This window comes from Mastigoproctus giganteus, chromosome 7 (assembly GCF_048544385.1).
Source record: "Mastigoproctus giganteus isolate SK-2022 chromosome 7, ASM4854438v1, whole genome shotgun sequence".
NCBI lineage: Eukaryota > Metazoa > Arthropoda > Arachnida > Uropygi > Thelyphonidae > Mastigoproctus > Mastigoproctus giganteus.
The window spans coordinates 226,622,355-226,642,783 of record NC_143581.1 but is presented as its reverse complement, the minus strand read 5'-3'; the positions used below and the strand labels follow the sequence as shown (position 1 = coordinate 226,642,783).

Sequence of the window (20,429 nt, the reverse complement as noted above, 5' to 3'; positions counted from 1 at the left end):
TCATTCCAACAGCTCTACATCCTTCTTAAAATGAGGTCTCCAGACCTATATACAGTGCTCAAGGTGTGACCTGACCATTGCCTTATAAAAGGGGATAATCACCTCCTTATCCCTGTTAGAAAAATTCCTGTATATCATTGACAAGACACCATGAGCTACTCTTGAACTACTAATTCCAGAGTATCAGTCAGTTGTGAAATTATGCTTTGAATACTGTGTCTGGGTATGGAAGTAACAGTTAAAACATGACAGTGTTCTTCAAGAAAAGGTCTGGAAATAGGCATTTGCCTAATATGATTAGCAAAAGGAAAAGGATCCATATCAGGAGAGAAAGACTTCAAATATGTGAGTTACAGAGCTTTCAACTCTGACTGGGTTTTATAAAGCTGTGAGGGAGATAGCAAAATGAACACAGTATTTTCACAGTATTATTATTTTTTTTCTTTCAGAGTATTAAATCACACTAGATTCAGGGAACAAACAAATTCAAACTAAAGTGCTAGAAAATTTTCTTTTAGTTAATGAGTCACTAATCATTGAAATAATTTGCCTCCTTTTCGGTAATTGAGGATTTACTGATTTAACAAAACACAAAGATATTCAGCAAAAATCCTGATTTCTTGTACCATATGGCCAGTATATTAAGACATTGGGGAATGTATTGCTGTCAAAATTAACTTCTGATTATTCTGTATTATTGAGGACTACTTCTGAGATATGTTCATGAATATTATTATTAGCTATATGGTGCAAGGAAGCCTGAGGTTTATGCTGCACCAGCCAAAAAAAAATTCCCGAGTTACTCTGAGAGAGAGAGAGAGAGAGAGAGAGAGAGAGAGTCAAAATGGAATCACCAAGAAAGAGAAGAATGATGATATCCAGCTCAGCCCTGGGTGTGTCAAGCCCATACTCACCAGATGCTATATTCGCCCCTGGGGTCGAATATAGCAGAATATACCATCAGAACTAGAGGTTAAGTAAATATTTCACTTTTTTTTGGCACTGTTTGTTTTTTATAATAAAAAATTCTTCAAACAATCACTTTATATAATTTTAAACTTAATTATAGGTAATTTGGCCTGGACAATTGCCAAAGGGCCAATTGAAGCATTGATTGGATTGCTCTATGGATGCATTCTTGGTGCAGTCAGTTGGCTTGTTCCTAGTTTAGAAGAAGTAAGTATTTATAAATAATTTACGATATAAATAAAAAGCTATGACTTCTGAGTAGAGCTTTCTTTAGTTTTAAAAGATTCCTTTTGGTTATTATTTGAATTCTTTTTTGAGTCAGAAATGCTTATATTAAACATAACGTTCTGAATGAAAGTAATATGTTTTGTTTTCAGTATGTTATGTGCAGGGAGAGCAATCATTGAATCATCAGCATGCTGTTTTTTCCTGGAAGTTACATTCTCCTCCTTCCTGCTGCAACTATCAGTTTTTTTTATTTTTTATTATTGTCTTTTTTCTTCTGGAAGTCATTTGATAAACATATACATTGTATTTGATCTCACCTAACAGTACAACAAAGTACTAACTCCTATATGAAAACTTGCTTGGGATATTGGTTGGTATTTTGTGCAATTTAATAAAAATAATCATTCTTTACTTCATAAATCATTGTAATTGCTGTATTTGCATAGATATATGCAGTGGTGAGCTGTAGTGGGCTCGCATGGGCTTGCGAGAGCCCATTGTTATTTTTTTTTGAAAATTTGCGAGCCCATTACTGAAACAATCATTTATTTTACAAATGAAATCCTGAATGCAATTATTGAGTATTCAGAGCTGAACTTATGGTGGGGCAAGTGGGGCCCCATCCCCAGTATTTTAATGGTTCAATCAATCAGTTATGTATTTTAAAATTGCTTCATTTTTGATTTAATTACAGTTGGATCTCTGTTTAACCAACGTTTTTATACCGAATTTTTTTGAATTCCTCTTGGTAATTACATTTAAAATGGTTTCCATTGAACGAAGAAAATTTCCATGTAACGAATGGATTAGGAGAAACAACTTTGTATGCATTGTTCTCATCTCTGGCCTTTAGGCTATTTATGTAATTAGAAAGTGCAAATTAAGGGTGAAAGGGATTACCGTTTCACGGTGTTAGCGGTGTCCCTAAAAGCTATGCAGTGACAAACCGAGAAGTCATGCTAGTCAGTAATCTTTCCATAGCAAGTCAGAGGATTAAGAAGATTCCCGACATGGATAATAGTCCCTGGCCAACCTGTGTTGTGGTTCCCCTTTACTCCGACAAATGGGCATATGTTTTTCAGAAAAGTGAGTGATCCATGCCTTCTAGTAAATTTCTCCATCTATGTTTACATGGTCACAGTAGCTGAATCACAGAGTAGTAACATAGTAACATATCTTACTTCTCTGTGAGCTGAATCTCCGTGTGATTCTGACATTTTGCACAGTATTCAAAGAACTAGCGAAAGTAGCAATGTAGAGGTGGGGGGGGGGGATTGAGGCAACTAAGATATTATATAAACTTTACCAAGATGAAATGTTGGCAGATTTTGAAACTTCGTCAAGGCTTTCACTGTGTAGAAAATGTTCTAAACTTTAATGGCATACAGGCAATAATTAAAAAAAACTGTATGCATATCACCAATGTCCAAAAAATCAGCACCAATTAAGGATGATTGCTAAAGAACTTGATGTGGAAACTATAAAGATTGGTCGTGTGTTCGGGCCACGATGTAGCTTGCGGATGGCAATTGCGGGTTGGAGGAATTATCCCATTTTGTGCACACATTTTGAATCAGAAGTTAAATATTCTGGATTATTAAATCGACTTTTAATCTGAAATTTCATAACTATTTTGGCTACGAATCACTATGGTAAAAGCAAATAAATTAATTATTGGAACTGTCAATGCTATTGCTAATTTCAAAAATTTTGAAGCTAAAATTGAGAGCATGTTGAAGTGGAAAGAATTTTAAGCAATCAAAATCGAAAGTAAGAACACATTTAAAAAATTACCTCGTAACAAGTTATTAAATGCATTGTTTTATCTTTAAAGGATAAGTTATTAATGCAACAGGGTAATTTTAAATTAAATATAGAAAATAATGATACTGTTGAAAGAAATTTTAAACATATGCTACTGGAAATCGTGGAATTTGAAAGAACTTTCGTCTCAGTGGCCAGACGGTGAAATCCGAATAAGAAATTTGTTTTCTGATGAAATATGAAATAAAAATTAATGATTTTAGAGATTTTGTCAAAGACAGTTTATCTTTAAAATCAAGTGAAATTCCCTTTTCAATTAAGAAAGCCAGAAATATCTTTGAAACCATTGCGATTAGCACTGCTGAAGCTGAGCAAGCTTTCAGCATAATGAATAATATTGAGTGAATGAATGAATAATGTTGAAACACATTGCAGATTATGATGACCATACATCTAAATGGAAAACCATTGCTTCAGTTTGATTCGGATCATTACGTCAAATCATTTCTCTGTAATCATCGCTCAGCTATTGAGCAAAGCAGAAGATCGACAACAAATATTAATAAAGAAGTAAATTGTATATGGCAATTTTTAGAATAAATTTTTCTTGAATATTTGTGTAATAATTTTTTTTCTTGTAATCTGTGATTTTTGTGTACTTTTCCTAGAAAGTTTGTTTTTTTATGTAATATTTGTTTTTATATTGTGGAATGTTTTGTGATAGGTTTTTATGTTATTTCATGTTATTTTTTATTCGCAATATTAAAATTTTATCACGAAAAAAAGTATCCATTATATTTCCCTAATGTTAAAAAAATGACAAATAAAAAAGTTGCCTGTGTGCTGAGCATGCGCGGTGGATGGTTTATGTGAAACATCCTTCGTGTTTCTTTCAGGTATTTTGATTTGTATATATCGATTACGAAATAAAAGAGCTTTTTTATTGTAAATATTTTATTGATCATTCACAAATTTACATAATTTCTGGAAGACAAGATACAATGGATTTATGATAACTAAAGTAAGAGATGTATACTTGTGAGTGCAACGTATCTAAATATCTTTTGAAAACGGCGTCGATTGAAGTACCGATAACATACATATGCAGCTGTTAGGGTCACCTAACAATGGAATGTAACAAAAATACGAGAAGAAAAAAATAAATTGGTTGACAAATATTTGTATTGTCGCAGTCCTATGACAAATACTTGTATTGTTGCAATCATACTTACTGCAGTAGTAACTGCAGGAAGTGATTGTGATGTCATACTATTCAAGAATTTTAAAAGTTAGGAACTCCAGACACTATTGTGTCTAGTTATCATCATAAGGGGAGGCATAACGACCAGGTTTATAAGCTTTTTTTTTTTTTTTTTTTGGATAGATCTAGGAACGTTTTACACATTCACTAAAAGCATGGTTAAGGGGTAATAAACCCCATATGTCCACCCCCAGAATCAGCCCCTGACTTGAGATATACTGATCACGAAAAATGCATCACGCACTCTAATCATACTACTAGTAGTGCGAGCATGGGAATTGCCTCTGGTGGAATCCGCGGATGACGTCACTTTCGTGACCAATCAAATTTACTGGGTAGAAAGTCAGAAAAACTGCGAGCCCATTGTTAAAATATTCACAGCTCACCACTGGATATATGTGACAAAATTATACAGTCTTCAAATGAAAAATATATTTTATGCACTTCTGTCATTTTTGACAAACAAAAAACAAAACAAAATATACACACTTGTAACGCTAATCTTGCATTTGCTTCAAGTTAGAGATAATTGTGAAACTCATGAATGCAGAATGTATTTACAGGTATCGCAGTTAATATATAAATTTGAAATTAATTAAAAGCTAAATTAAGTTTGATGGATGGCAAGGGATATGAATGATGTGCTTATGACCACTGAATCTGGAAATATTGAAATACAAATTTCTTATGACACAGTGTTTCCAATAACACTGTGATAGTGTAATATTCTAGCTCTTGAAATTCTGCACATACAATAATTGTAGAAACTCAAAATAAGCATATTTCATGTTTCTTCATATAATTACATACATTACTTAAAATATGTTAATCAAAAATATTTGGGTTAATAAGAACCTCTAGATGCTATCACTAGTTGGTAATGTTGATTTGAATCAAATCTGCATCATTATGCTATTTAATTGAAGCTAAAGTGTCAACTCTTTACGTGGGCTTGCATCCAGACAAATAACAGTACAACAAAAAATTATGAATGTTCTTTCAATTGTTATAAAATCAGAAAAATGCTATTTTAAAAATTGGAGCAATGCTGTTTTCTTTTCAGTCTATGAAATTGTAATATATGTGAACTGTGACTGAAAAGTTACAGTTCACATATATTATGCTGCAGATGTACATGTCAATATTTAAACTAAAAACCCTGTCACATTTTGGCTAAAGTTATTATGTCATTAATGGTAGATGGCCAAGATACAAATCTCGGCCATTAGGGATATATGAAATGCAGTCAAAATGTTTCTGGATTGGCTACAAGATGATACCACCTTAGTATGTGGTGCTGGTAAAATGTAATATACTGAATCATAATGTAGGAGTTGAATGGCAACCTTCTATATGCCAATAATATTATGTAAGAAGTATAGAAGTAGAATACTACATTGAGTGGATTATGAAGTAAAAATAATTTATTAAACAGCAGTACTCTTAGAAATAAAAACCAAATAATAGAACACTATATATATCAGTAGAATGCTGAAATAGAGTAATTAAAAAAATAAGTGAGGAGGTTGATTAATGTATGTTGTGGCTGAAATGATGGCCTTCAACAGTGAATTTTGGGTAGTAGAAAAAGGAAGAGGAAGACTTTAACCTGTGGGAGCTGACTGTTATTAACAGTTACTATTTACTAGAGTTGACTAGTCTGTGATCACCATCACAGTCTCACGGGAATGTTGCATTATGCTGATAGACAAGGTACATTAGACAAACCAGAGCCATTCAGTGTATTGCAGCTTTCTCTCAGAGGCCGCAGTGATGACCACAGATTGTCTGACTTTAGTAAACAGTAATTGTTGATAACATTCAGTTTCCACAGATGTCTGACCTGGACCACTTCTTTCTCCTAACATTGTTGTTGCTGCCATCAAGAAATATGCAGTTCTTCCCAAAATTCAAAAGTGGAATATCTCTTGTTGATAACTCTCCTCAAACGAAACAGATGGAAATATCTGTTTTGAAAAAAAACTAACTGCTGTACTTTTGAAATTAAAGAACTTGTTCACAAAACAGATATCTTACTATTTGTGATATGGTCAACAAGGTAGGAATCTCATTTTGATCACAGCAAAGCATTTTAATATAAGATTTGAAGAGATTGCCACCAGATATGTGGGAATTTTGCATTTTATTTTCAGGAAGATGGTTAAATTTTGTGTTTTTGACAATCATTTGCTTTGCTAACTGCTATACTACTATGATTGTATGCTGCTCTCTTATACAAGGAAAGACTAATTTTAAGCTAAGCATTTTATAACATTTTCAGCAACTTTTCAAGAAAAAGTTGACCTATTGCAGTAAAAGATCTATTACAGTTTCTCTAAAATTGTATGTATGTACAGGGTGTTTCATAGCACATGGATCATAAAATTAATATGTGGACTGTAGGATTGAGTCAGTACCAGAAAAACCACAAAACAATTTTATATAAACATACATCCAAAATTACTTTGTTTCAGAGTTACGTCTTGTTTTGTGTTCCAAATTATCCATTTTACCTTTAAATGAAGTGCTGAAAATTATGCCTTATACTTAAAACTTTGCTGAACATCTTCAAATAGGCCTCTGGGGTTGGGAATATTCATACTCATATTATGCCGTTATACACCAACCGTATTAAACAGTAAACAGTAATTTCTGTATTACTGCTCATAGCTGCTGATTTAAGTCTTTTGTTTTCCCTTAATGCTGAACATGCCTTGTCGTGGACTACCTTGGGTTTAAATATTCCAGATATTGTCCAGATTTGCTGGCAACCCTAATAAGATAAATTTTTCTACATGTTGGTGAGGCAATTCAATGTTTTGAATGGTTGTGTAAATGATGGATTTCAAATGGCTCCACAGGTACAAATCAAGTGGATTCAGGTCTGAGGAGAAAGCAGGCCTTTACAGCCTCTCCATTTATCAGGGAAATCTCATCCAGATAATCTCTGGCTGCTCAACTAAAATGAGGCAGAGCACTGTATAAGACACATAAAACAGACAGCAAGAGGAACTTCATCTGGTAAATCATGTAAATCTTGCCTTAAAAAGTCAGAATAAGATTCTCTGGTTAATCTTTCATGCAAAACTAAAAGGACTGATTAAGCAGTCATCAATAATTCCTGCCTATATATTAATACTAAACTGTTGCTGGTGCCTTCATTGGATGGCATGCAGATTCTCTTCTGCATGGTCTTGATTGTTGTTATTGTGAAATTTTATCTTGCCATTTCTTTGTGAAGCCAGCCTTATCAGAAACTAACATGTCAGATAGAAAAACAGGATCACGAGCACACTGTTGTGGGAACAGAGCAAAAAAGTTTCTTGTGTTTGGAAATGAGTTTCAGTACGGATTTGTATATGGATAAAGATATTGAATATGATATACTAAAACTGTTTTTTCAATAAAATTTTCCGCATATTTGTGTGTCCTTTGCCCTCTGCTGCTATCCTTCAGGTGCTATCAGCAGGATTTTTCTCCATGCAGTTCATCTACATGCCTTGAAAAGTATCAGTGTATGGTTTTGGTACTGATTGTTCTGTCATTATCTGATACTTTCTTGTTGAATGACTTTTACCTCCAAGAATTGTCTATCCTTTGAAAGGCTTTTAATGTAAAAAACAATTCCAAAGCCTGTCTGTTTACAGGTGCCTTGCTGTGGCCAAGTTGCACTCAGAGTGTTTGTAGCATGCCTGTCATTTCTCTGTTTCAATAAGCCTTGTTCTCGCTTCAAATGTACATTCTCACTTAATAGCACAAATATTTTTTTGCATTTTTTCCCCTCGTTGTATAGCACTTGTAAATTCTAACCACAAAATCAGTTCTGATTATGTAATCATCATCATCAGCCATTTTCAATCAGGATCAAGGCCTCCCCAGCAACTTTCCAATTCCTTCTGTTTTGTGCAATGGCCATCCATTTACTACCCACAAACCCATGAATTTCATCTATCCATCTCCGCCGTTGTCTTCCAGCTTCTCTTGGGTACCATTCATTATTTTCTTAGTCCATCTGTCATTATGTCTTCGAGCTGTGTCCTGCCCAAGACCATTTTAGTTCTTTAGTTTTGATAAGAATGTCCTTTACTTGAGTTTGTTGCCCAATCCATGTGTTTCTCTTCTTTTCTAACAGTCTGATTCCCAATATAATTCATTCCATTCTTCACTGTGTAGTTTTCAGCTTCTCTTCCATTCTTTTGGTGAATGCCCAAGTTTCACTTCAATAAGTCATGGTGGGGAGTATACATTGGTTCATTATTTTGCATTTCAGACAAAGTGGGATATTGCTCTTCAGTATGTGACTATATTACCTGAATGCTATCCAATCCAAAATTTATTCTTCTCTTGACTTCCATCCATTTATCATTATTACAGCTAATGACTTGTCCCAGATAAGTATATGACTTCACCTTTCAATTACTGCTCCTTAAATCATTATGTCCCTTTCTGTGACATAATTGTTCATCATTACTTTTGTTTTAGCAATATTCATCTTTAGTCCAAAATCCTTACCAGCTCTGCATAACTGATGAAGATTTTCCTCTAATTCTTTGGGATCGTGGTTTATGACCACAATGTCATCTGCAAATCATAAATGGTTTAGGTACTCTCCATTCATACTGACTCCTTTCTGCGACCAGTCTAATCTTCTGAAAGCTTCCTCAAGCGCAGCAGTAAACAACTTCGGAAATATTGTGTCTCCTTGTCAAACTCCTTTCCCAATATTAATTTGGTACCGTCTTTGTCTAGTCTAATAAAGGAGGTAGCACTCTCATATATTTTCTTCAAAATCATAATATATGGGGTATCTATGCCTTGTCTTTCCAGCACCCAAAACATTGCTTTATGCTGTATGGAGTCAAATGCCTTTTCATAATCCACAAATGCCAGGCATAATGGTGTTTTATATTCATTTGCTTTCTCCATTAGCTGTGACATTACATGAAGGTGATCCATAGTTGAGAATCCTGTCCTAAAGCCAGCTTTCTCTTTTGGTTGATTCTCATCAAGTATTCTTTCTAATCTGTTAGTAATGACCCTTGTGAACAACTTGTAGATGTGGGATAACAAGCTAATTGGTCTATAATTTTCAATTTCTGATTTATCTCCTTTCTTATGCAGCAAAACTGTGATTGCATTATTCCACTCCTTAGACGTCACACCTTTTCTAATGCATTTTGTGAAGAGTCTTGCCAGTTTTTATGTCATGTCTCTTCCTCCCATTGTAACAACTTTAAAATGGGAGGAAGAGACAATTCTATAGTAACTTCATCTTCCCCTGGGCCTTTCTGATTCTTCGTTTTCTTCAACACATGTTCTACCTCATCAGGAAGAATATCGGTATGTCATACATGTTACTAATTTGCGATCCATCTTTCCCACTGCTAGCATCATTCCCTCGCTCCTTATATATAATTCTCTATACAGTGGTACCTCGATATACGAGTGCCCTAATATACGAGTGTTTTGAGATACGAGCCGCCGAGTGAGCGATATTTTGCTTTGAGATGAGAGCAAGATTTGAGATACGAGGAATCGCACACTACACCGCTGCACACGACCCCAACATGCGGGGCGCATGTTGGGGTCGTGTGCAGCGTCTAACAGTTTCTCCCACCTCAGACTAGACCTCAGTCTGTGTGCTTGTTTCCCTCGTTTTCGTAGCATTTTTGATAAGTTGGGTTCGCGTTTTTTGCTTTTTGTACATTTACAAAACATTATCAAATTTATTTTTATAACCATGGTTCCGAAGAAGAAGATGATGTCTATAGAATTAAAGCGTGAAATCATAGAAAAACATGAGCAAGGTGTGCGAGTAATTGACTTTGGCGAGGATGTACGGGCGTAGCACATCAATGATATGTACTGTGCTTAAACAGAAGAAGTTGATAAAGGGTATAACGCCAGCCAAGGGCGTTACAATAATTTCTAAGCTCCGGACCTCTCTCCATGAGAAAATGGAGAAACTACTGATGGTGTGGGTGACAGAGAAGCAGCTTCAAGGAGGATTCTTAACACAAAGTATCATATGTGAGAAGGCACGAGCAATTTACGGTGATTTGCTGAAGCAGATCCCACACACTTCCACAAACGAGGAATCGGAAGACTCGTTTAAAGCCAGTCGGGGCTGGTTTGACAACTTTAGGAAAAGGACCGGCATTCACTCCGTCGTCAGGCATGGTGAGGCAGCAAGTTCGGATGTGAAGGCAGCTGAGGTTTACATCAAAACGTTTTCCGAACTGATAGAAGCCAAAGGATACATCCCTCAGCAAGTCTTCAACTGTGACGAGACAGGGCTTTTCTGGAAAAGGATGCCGAATAGGACTTACATAACGGCTGTAGCTGACGATGCCAGGTCACAAATCCATGAAGGATAGATTAACTCTAGCACTTTGCGCCAATGCGAGTGGTGACTGCAAAATCAAGCATCTGCTAGTATACCATTCGGAAAATTCCAGAGCCTTTAAGTCACATAAGATTTTAAAAGAAAAACTACAAGTTATGTGGAGGGCAAATCCGAAGGCGTGGGTCACCAGGAAATTCTTTGTGGAGTGGATAAACCTGGTGTTTGGCCCTTCTGTTAAAAAATATCTACAGGAAAACAACCTACCCATGCAAGTCCTTCTCGTCCTCGACAATGCCCCTGCTCACCCAACAAATCTCGAAGATGATTTACTCGAAGAGTTCAAGTTTATAAAGGTTCTCTACCTACCACCCAACACCACTCCTATCCGGCAGCCCATGGATCAGCAGGTGATTTCTAATTTTAAGAAGTTGTACACCAAGCACATTTTTCGGCGCTGCTTTGAAGTGACGGAGAACACAAACCTTACCCTTCGAGAGTTCTGGAAGGACCACTTTAACATCGTGATATGCCTAAGAATTATTGATCAGGCCTGGCTGGGTGTTACAACGAGGACCTTAATATCTGCATGGAAGAAGCTGTGGCCTGAGGCTGTAGCTGAAAGGGCTTTTGAAGGATTGCAACCGAAGTGTCAGTGGTAGAGGAGATTGTTTCTCTGGGAAAATCCATGGGTCTGGAGGTGGATGAGAGAGATGTGAACGAACTTGTCGAGGAACAGACTCAGGAGTTGACAACCGAGGAGTTACACGATCTACATTCGCAGCAGCATATGGTGGTTCAACGAAAAATTAGTTTTGAAGAGGAGCCAGAGATGGAGAAGGTTATCTCTACAAGAAATATAAAGGAGATCTTGGGAATGTGGGAGAAAGTTGTAGAGTTCATGGATAAAAATCACCCCGAAAAAGTTGCAACTGGTCGTGCATCAGAGTTGTTCAACGAAACTTGCCTAACACATTTCCGCAATATCCTGAAAGGGAGGAAGAAACAAACTTCCTTGGACAGTTTTTTTAAACGATCTGCAGGTGAAAATGAGCAAAGCGTGACAAAAAAAGTGAAGACCAATGACGAAAATTATACGCTTCCGTAAGCACTTCACCTTTTCTTTTATTATGTTTCTATAGAATATGTATTTGTTATTTATAAATAAATGTTTCTTCTTGTAAATACAGTACATTTTTCTTATTCAAAATCACTTAACAAAAACAACTGAGGTGGTTTTTTGGGAGCTGGAACGGATTAATGGCATTTCAATTAATTTCAATGGGGAAAATTGCTTTGAGATACGAGCAATTTGACATACGAGCAAGGTTACGGAACGAATTAAACTCGTATGTCGAGGTACCACTGTAGTAGTCTTCTGCTATTTGAATTATGCCTTCTCTGCTATTTATAAGTATACCATCGTTATTCTTCAGTTTCAGTATCATTTGTCTTTCTGTATTACTGCTCATGGCAGCTGATTTAAGTCCTTTGTTTTCCCTTAATGCTTGGTTTACTTTTTTTGTGTTAACTCTTCTTATGTCCTCTCTGAGTCTCTTTCTAATGGCTTTTCATAACTCAGTATACTCAATTTTCTCCTTGTCAGTGTTTATCTTGCTCTTCATTTGTCGTCTTTGGTTCATCATGACAAGTGTTTTTTGACTAATTTTTCTTCTTTGTATTTCTTTTTACCTATAGGTTTCTTGGGCTTTATCACTTTCAGAAAGTTGTAATATTCCTCGTCGATATCTTGGTCCTGAGCAATCTGCAGAAGCTCAAACTTGTTCTTAAGTTTCAGTATATACTGCTTTTTCTCCTCTTCTGTTATTTCAAAGACCTTCGTATTATTTACTCGAGTCAGTTTTTTCCTTTCTTTTCTTACATCTATATCAAGCGTGCATCTTACCATTCTGTGATCACTTCCAACATTTACCTTGTTCGGGACGGTAACATCATTCATGATATATCTTCTGTTAGTGAGGATGAAGTCGATTTCATTAGTTGTTAATCCATTTGGACTCTTCCATGTCCACTTCCTGTTCACCCTTTTCTTGAAAAAAGTGTTCATTACTGACAATCCTTCAGATTCTGCAAATTCCAGTCTTTCATTTCTTTCACCAATTAAAAAATTTCCTATAGTTCTCCTTTCTGCACTGTTTTGTCTTTTTCCAACCTTAGCATTGAAGTCCCCCATGATGATAGTATAGTGAGTTTTCTGCTCATCTAGAAGACTCTCAGTTTCGATGTACATTTCTTCAACCTCTTCATCATCATGTCTCAATGTTGGTGCATAAATCATTATAACCTTTAGTCTGTACCTCTTAGAAATACTGAGTATTAGTCTTGACATCCTTGGTGATGTGCTTTTGAATTCCAAAATGTTGTTTTTAAAATCTTTATGGACCAGAAACTCAACTCCACCTTCACTCCTTTCACTGTTTCCATTTGTGTACAGCAGATTTCCACTTGATAAACTTATAAGTGATTCATTTCTTCTTCTTGTTTCAGCCAAACTGATGATATTCCAATTTACATTTTCTAATTCCTTTTCCAGCTCTAATATCCTGTCTTCACCGATGAGCAATCTTACTTTGTAACAGGCCAAGTTCAGTTTCCGTGCATGGCAGCCTGGTCATACCCAGAGATTCTTAGCACCCTCTGCTTCCACTCCGTTCCTCTCATTGCCGTAAGAGGGGGAGTGAGAGCTGCTGGGGACTGAGTGCCATTTGTTTCGTCGTGCTGTCATGTGCTGGAGGGTTTGGTCTTTTCCTCTTCACACTGATCAGGCTCGATGTTGTTGTTGTGTTCAGATTTAACGACACAATGGCTGCTAGGGCCATATTGTACTGATCAAGCATTTTGAAGAGAACCACTCTACATGTTCATTGCCACCTAAGTGATGTAACAGGGCTTACCATCGAGAAGGTGTGCATGAGTGGATTTTAGGGAGGCAGGCCAACCGGACTTCTCCTAAATCTTCTGTAATAGAAAGATATTGGATCCATCAGTGTTTTAGACTGTGTTTTCCTTGTCTGATAACACACAGAATACCTGTTCCCCTCTAAGCCCCGATTATGTAATACCATTTCAAAATAAATTCAGACTATGCAAACTGGAATAATAATCAATTTTATACCCACTTACCTGCCTACCTATACTCTTTTAATTTTGGTTTGCCTTTCCAAAGACCAACAGGCATTTTTTAATATATAATTTCTGGAGCACAAAAAGAGCTGTAGCACAGAAACAAAGTGATTTTGGACATGTGTTACATAAACATTTTCGTTGTTTTCAGGTCCAGGTTCAATCCTGAAAATACAGTTCATATGTTAAGAAACATCCTGTATGTGTGTATATATATCTGCATTACAGTGAAATATTTAATCTGATGATTTTTCATAATCACCAATGATTCTTCTATATAATTACTAGTGAACTTGGTGAATGAATGTATATTCATTCACCAAGTGAATGAATTTATATTCATTCACCATCCATTTTATATAATCATCTGGTGTCAATGGTGAGTGTTTTATTTATTAGAATAAACGATGAATCAGAATGGTTTTTTTTTTTTTTTTTTTTTTTTAAAGCCAACTTTTTCCAATTTATAGGATAAATTGGAAAAAGTTGGAGATACTGTAAGATATGGAAATTGATTAGACAGATAGAAGATATAGGAACTGTGTTGGGGTCAAAGGGATTTTGGTGAGAACACTTGTGATTGATGAGAAAAATAGAAGTAAGTAGAGTGCTAAGACAAAGATATTGTCTCCTCCCAACATTATTCAATATATATGTAGAGGTAATAATAATAATAAAGATAGGGGTAAAATTGTAGAAAGTGAGATTTTCAGGTTATATGAAGAAGAGGAGGATTACAGAATTTGTTGGGAAGACCTCCCCTGAATCCAAGGATGGATTCAGGGGAGGTCCCCACGGACTGGAGAAGTACAAATGTATCCCCAATTCACAAAGGGGGATCGAAGGGTGACACGAGTAATTACAGACCAGTTAGTTTAACTTCTGTTCCGGTTAAAATAATGGAGTCACTGGTTAAAGATGCATTGCAGGATCATCTAGACAAGACTGCAGCAATAATTCAGACACAGCATGGGTTTGTTAAGGGAAAGTCTTGTCTGACAAATTTGATAGGATATTATGATGTGGTTACAAAGGAACTGGATGCAAAAAATAATTTTGATATCATATACAGTATTTGGATTTCAGGAAAGCTTTTGAATCTGTTGTGCATGGAAGACTATTGTACAAATTGGAGCAGAATGGTATTAAGGGTAAGTTGCTACAATGGATAAAAGGATGGTTAAGTGGGAGAAGACAGAGGGTGGTAATTAATGGGTGCTGCTCTTCGTGGACTAATGTTATTAGTGGAATCCCACAGGGTTCGGTGTTAGGTCCACTATTGTTTTGTATATTTATCAATGATATTGATGAAGGTATATCAGGCTTAATATCAAAGTTTGCAGATGATACAAAGGTTGGCAGAGTTATTAATGACAGTAATGGCAGTGTGCTACTGCAACAGGATCTAGATAATTTGGGCAGATGGGCTAAGAAGTGGCAACTGAAGTTTAACCTTGACAAATGCAAAGTACTGCATATGGGTAGAAGTAACCCCAGAGAAACGTACCAACTGTGTGGTACTACACTTAAGGTGGTAGAAAATGAAAAAGACCTGGGAGTAATTGTGCAGTCAGATATGAAGTTTTCTGAGCAATGCAGACAGGCTGCCAGGGCAGGTCATGGGGTTTTGTCAATGATATATAGGAATTTTGCTAGCAGGGAGAAGGAGGTGATTGTCCCTCTGTATAAGGCAATGGTCAGGCCACGCCTTGAGTACTGCATACAGGTCTGGAGGCCTGATTTTAGGAAGGATGTAGATTTACTTGAGCATGTACAGAGAAGGGTAACAAGATTGGTGAGGGGAATGAAGGGTTCCTCTTACCAAGAGAGGCTTAAGTTCTGCAAATTGCAGTGGCTGGAGACCAGGCACTTGCGCGGTGATCTGATTGAGGTATATAAGCTGAGCTTCTTCAGAGAGACCTAGATAGACTTCAAGAATGGTCAGAAAAATGGCAGCTGTGCTTTAATCCAACAAAGTGTAAGGTATTACACCTGGGAAACAGTAATCCCAAAATAACTTATTCACTTGGTGGAGTTCAACTAAACCCAGTACTGGAGGAAAGGGACTTGGGTGTTACGATACGGTCAGACATGAAATTCTCTGAGCATTGTAAACAGGTTGCAAGGAAGGCCCATGGTGTCCTATCGATGATCTATCGAACTTTTGCAAGTAGAGATAGGGACGTGATAATCCCATTATATAAGGCCTATGTTAGACCACACTTGGAATACTGTGTTCAAGTATGGAGACCGCACCTAAAGAAAGACATCGAGCTTCTTGAAAGGGTGCAAAGAAGGGTAACTCGCCTGGTGAGATCGGCAAAAGGGCGTCCGTATGAAGAAAGACTTCGAATATGTGGGTTGCAGAGTTTGGAAACTAGACACCTTAGGGGAGATTTGATTGAGGTGTTTAAGGCTCTGAGAGGCATCAGTAAAATGAATGAGGACAAAATTTTCAAGATTATAAATGATGCTAGAACTAGGGGACATAAATTCAAGTTACGCGGGGAAATGTTTAGATTGGACTGCAGGAAGTTTTATTTTAGCCAGCGAGTTATAAATTACTGGAATAAGTTGCCTTCATGGGTGGTAGAGGCCGACAGTTTGGGGAAATTCAAAGGTCATCTGGATAGTACTTTCGGGTAAGGGAAGCGCATAGGATGATAGGATTAATTTCCTTTTTATTTAATTTTTAATTTCATTTTATTATTTTTATTTATTTATTAATTATTATTATTTATTTATTTATTTAATTTTTGTTTTTATCATTGTTTTGTTCGGATTTTTTTTTTTTTTTTTTGGCTGGTGCAGCATAAGCCATAGGCTTTCTTGCACCATACGGCCGTTACTAATACTAATACTAATACTATAAGGCCTTGAATGGGTTGAGCACGCTGAATTCTGATGGGATCCTTCCACTTGTTCAGATTACGAACCTAAGGGAGCATAAATTCAAATTAAGAAAAGACAGATGTAGAATAGATGTGTTGAAATTTGCCTTTAGCCAGCGGGTGGTTAATTGCTGGAACAAACTTCCATCTGTCGTGGAAGTTGACAGGTTAAATAAATTTAAGGAGGAACTGGACAGGCATATGGAGGGAATGGTGTGTTTTTTTTTTTTTGGCTGATGCTGCATAAGCTCATACACTTGCTTTCTTGCATCACATGCCACTACTACTACTACTATATCCATTTTGTATGGATTGCCATCCTTTATAGGGTGACGACATGGGCACTAAAGGAGGAGGAGGAAGTAACAAAAATTAAAGTTCTGAGATGTGAATGTGGAGAAGGCTTGAAGGGGAGAAATGGACAGACAGTGTGAAAAATGAGGCAGTATTAGGGAAATTGGTAGATGCTAGTTGGGATTTCATAAAAAAAAAGAAAGAAAGAAAAAAGTAGTAAAACAGGGCATAATAAAAGTTATTAAAAAAAAAAAACAGGAAGAATTTGATTGGTCATGTACAGCGGGAAAGGAGAGGAGAGTTTGTTAAGAGATGTAAGTATAGGGGAAGCAATGGTTAAGAAACCAAGGAGAAGAAGGAGGAAAATTAGAATATTTGCTGATTGGGAGAGGCTGATCAGTATTGCGGGCTAAAGGAACTGGTAGAATAGGGAAGATATAGATGCATTTGTTTTCCTGATATCTATTGTTTTCTTGTACAGTTCTGTTTCCTGTTTTTACTTTTTTTTTTTTTTTTTTTTTTAAGAAATAGGAAAAATAAAAGATGATGGCAAACAGTTTCATTTTCCCATATCTTATCAATAGTTAGTAGACAAAATAATATGTAATTTCATTATTAGGATTAGTAGTAGCATTTGCTTCAAGAAGCAAGCTTATATAGCATCAGAAAAAAAAAAAAAAAAATCCATTTCATCTATCCATTTCCTCCAATAGTTTGTCCAGTTCTTCCTTGAATTTATTTAAGCTATCTGCTTCCACAGCAAGTGATGGAAATGTGTTCCAGCAATCAACCATCCATTGGCTAAAAGCAAACTTCCATACATCTATTCAGCAACCATCAAGCATGAATTTAAATTGATGCCTTCTTATGTACATAGTCCAAGCAAGAGTTAGAATTGCATCAGCATTGAGCTCACTCAATCCATTCAAAACGTTAAACACCTCAAACACCTTAAACACCACAGGTGCTGCTTCTCCAGATGCTGCAATTTTAAGAACTGAAGCCTTTCTTGGTAAGAGCACCCTTTTGTTCCCCTCACCAATCTTGTTACCCATTTCTGTATTTGTTCCAGCAGCTCAACCTCCTTCCTAAAATGAGGCGTCCAGACCTGTATACAGTACTCAAGATGTAGCTTGACCTTTGCCGTACACAATGGGTAATCACCTCCTTATACCTGCTAGCAAAATTCCTATATATCATTAACAAAACCCAATGAGCTGTGCTGCCAGTGTGTGTGTGTGTGTGTGTGTGTGTGTGTGTGCGCGCGCGCGCGCGCGCCTCAGACAAATTCATATCTGACTGGACAATTAGCATTAGTAGAGGCATATTATGCAAGAAAGCAAGCTTACATAGTATCAGCAAAAAAAAAAAAAAAACACTTCCCATTTCATTCCTCCATTTGCTCCAAAGATTTGTCCACTTCTTCCTTGAATTTATTTAAGCTATCAACTTCCTCAACGACAGATGGAGGTTTGTTCCAGTAATCATCTACCTGCTGGCTAAAGGCAAATTTCCACACATCTATTCAACAACTGTCTTTCTTTAGTTTGAATCTATGCCCCCTCAAGTTTGTAATCTGAGCAAGAGGAAGAATCCCACGAGCAATGAGCCTTCTCAATCCATTCAAGGCCTTATACACCTCAATCAGATCACCTCACAGGTGATAGTCTCCAGACTGCAATTTGCAGAACTTAAGCCTTTCTTCATAAGAGCAACCTTTTGTTTCCCTTACCAGAGAGGGTAATACTCTTGATCTGATAATCAGCAGTAATCATTCGTGTATTAAGAATTTGAAGATAAAGGAACCACTAGGTGGCAGTGATCACTGTGTACTGATGTGGGATTTACTTAAAGATATAATTACCATCAGGGGAAAAGGAAAGGGTTTTTTCTTCCTAAAGGTGAGTACAGTGGTCTCAGACAGTTTTTAAATTCTGTACAGTGGGATCAACTGATGATATTATCAACAGCAAACTCTAAGTGGAAAGCATTCAAGGAATTAATCGTGGAAGCTACTAAAAGTTTCATACCTGTTAAGAAATATTGTTCAAGGTTTAGGCCGAAATGGTTATCAAATAAACTAATGAGACTCGTGACAGAGAAGAAAAATGCATGGGATGCATATAAATTATCAGGCAACACAGAAGCCTATGGCAGATATAAGCTAGTCTGTAATCAAGTCACAAAAGAGGATAGGCAGGCAAAGGATGCTAAGAAAAACAGCAAGGATTTATTTACTTATATAAACTCTAAGAGGAAGGGGATTAATCTGATTGGTCCACTTGATATCGATGGTTCGACTGTTGATGATTCTGCTTAGATAGCAAACAAACTGAATGAGTACTTTGCATCTACATTCATATATGAGGGGTTATTAAGGTTTGAAAATGCCAGAAGGTTATCAAATTGTAGCAGGGTGCTTAATGATTTTGTAATAACTGAGAGTAAAGTTGAGGAGAAATTGTTGAAGTTAAACATAAGAAAGGCACCTGGGGTGGATGGGATCTATCCAGTTATATTAAAGGAGGCGGCAAAGGAAGTAAGCAAACCCTTAGCCATAATTATGAGAGCATCCTTGGACTGAGGGGAGGTCCCCACGGACTGGAGATGTGCAAATGAATCCCCAATTCACAAAGGGGGATTGAAGGGTGACACGAGTAATTAGACACTTGTTAGTTTAACTTCTGTTCGGAGTAAAATAATGGAGTCACTGGTTAAAGATGCATTGCAGGATCATCTAGACAGACTGCCATAATAATTCAGACACAGCATGGGTTTGTTAAGGGAAAGTCTTGTCTGACAAATTTGATTGGTTATTATGATGTGGTTATGAAGGAACTGGATGCAAAAAATAATTTTGATATCATATACTTGGATTTCAGGAAAGCTTTTGACACTTTTGCACATGGAAGACTACTGTACAAATTGCAGCAGAATGGTATTAAGGGTAAACCACTACAATGGATAAAAGGATGGTTGAGTGGGAGAAGACAGAGGGTGGCAATAAATGGGTGCTGCTCTTCATGGACTAATGTTATTAGTGGAGCCCCACATGGTTTGGTGTTGGGGCCACTTGTTTTGTATATTTATCAATGATATTGATGAAGCTATATCAGGCTTAGTGTCAAAGTTTGCAGATGATACAAAGGTTTGCAGGGTTGTTAATGGCAGTGTGCTACTGCAACAGGATCTAGAAAATTTCGGCAGATGGGCTGAGAAGTGGCAACTGAAGTTTAACCTTGACAAATGCAAAGTACTGCATATGGGTAGAAGTAACCCCAGAGAAACGTACCAACTGTGTGGTACTACACTTAAGATGGTAGAAAATGAAAATGACCTAGGAGTAATTGTGCAGTCAGATAATGAAGTTTTCTGAGCAGTGCAGACAGGCTACCAGGGCAGGTCATGGGGTTTTGTCAATAATATATAGGAATTTTTCTAGTAGGGAAAAGGAGGTGATTGTCCCTCTGTATAAGGCAATGGTCAGGCAACGCCTTGAGTACTGTGTACAGGTCTGGAGGCCTCATTTTAGGAA

General features: G+C 36.7%; 1 protein-coding gene across 3 annotated transcripts in view; it reads left to right on the top strand.

Moving 5' to 3' along the window:
* LOC150083736 (sodium/hydrogen exchanger 9B2-like) overlaps window positions 1-20,429 on the top strand; it is a 163,394-nt gene that overhangs the window by 112,373 nt on the left and 30,592 nt on the right. For all 3 annotated transcript variants that reach the window (XM_090378182.1, XM_090378183.1, XM_090378181.1), the window contains exon 8: window positions 1,070-1,176. In XM_090378182.1, coding sequence (XP_090234308.1) covers window positions 1,070-1,176 — 107 coding nt within the window. The remainder of the gene's footprint in view (window positions 1-1,069; window positions 1,177-20,429) is intronic.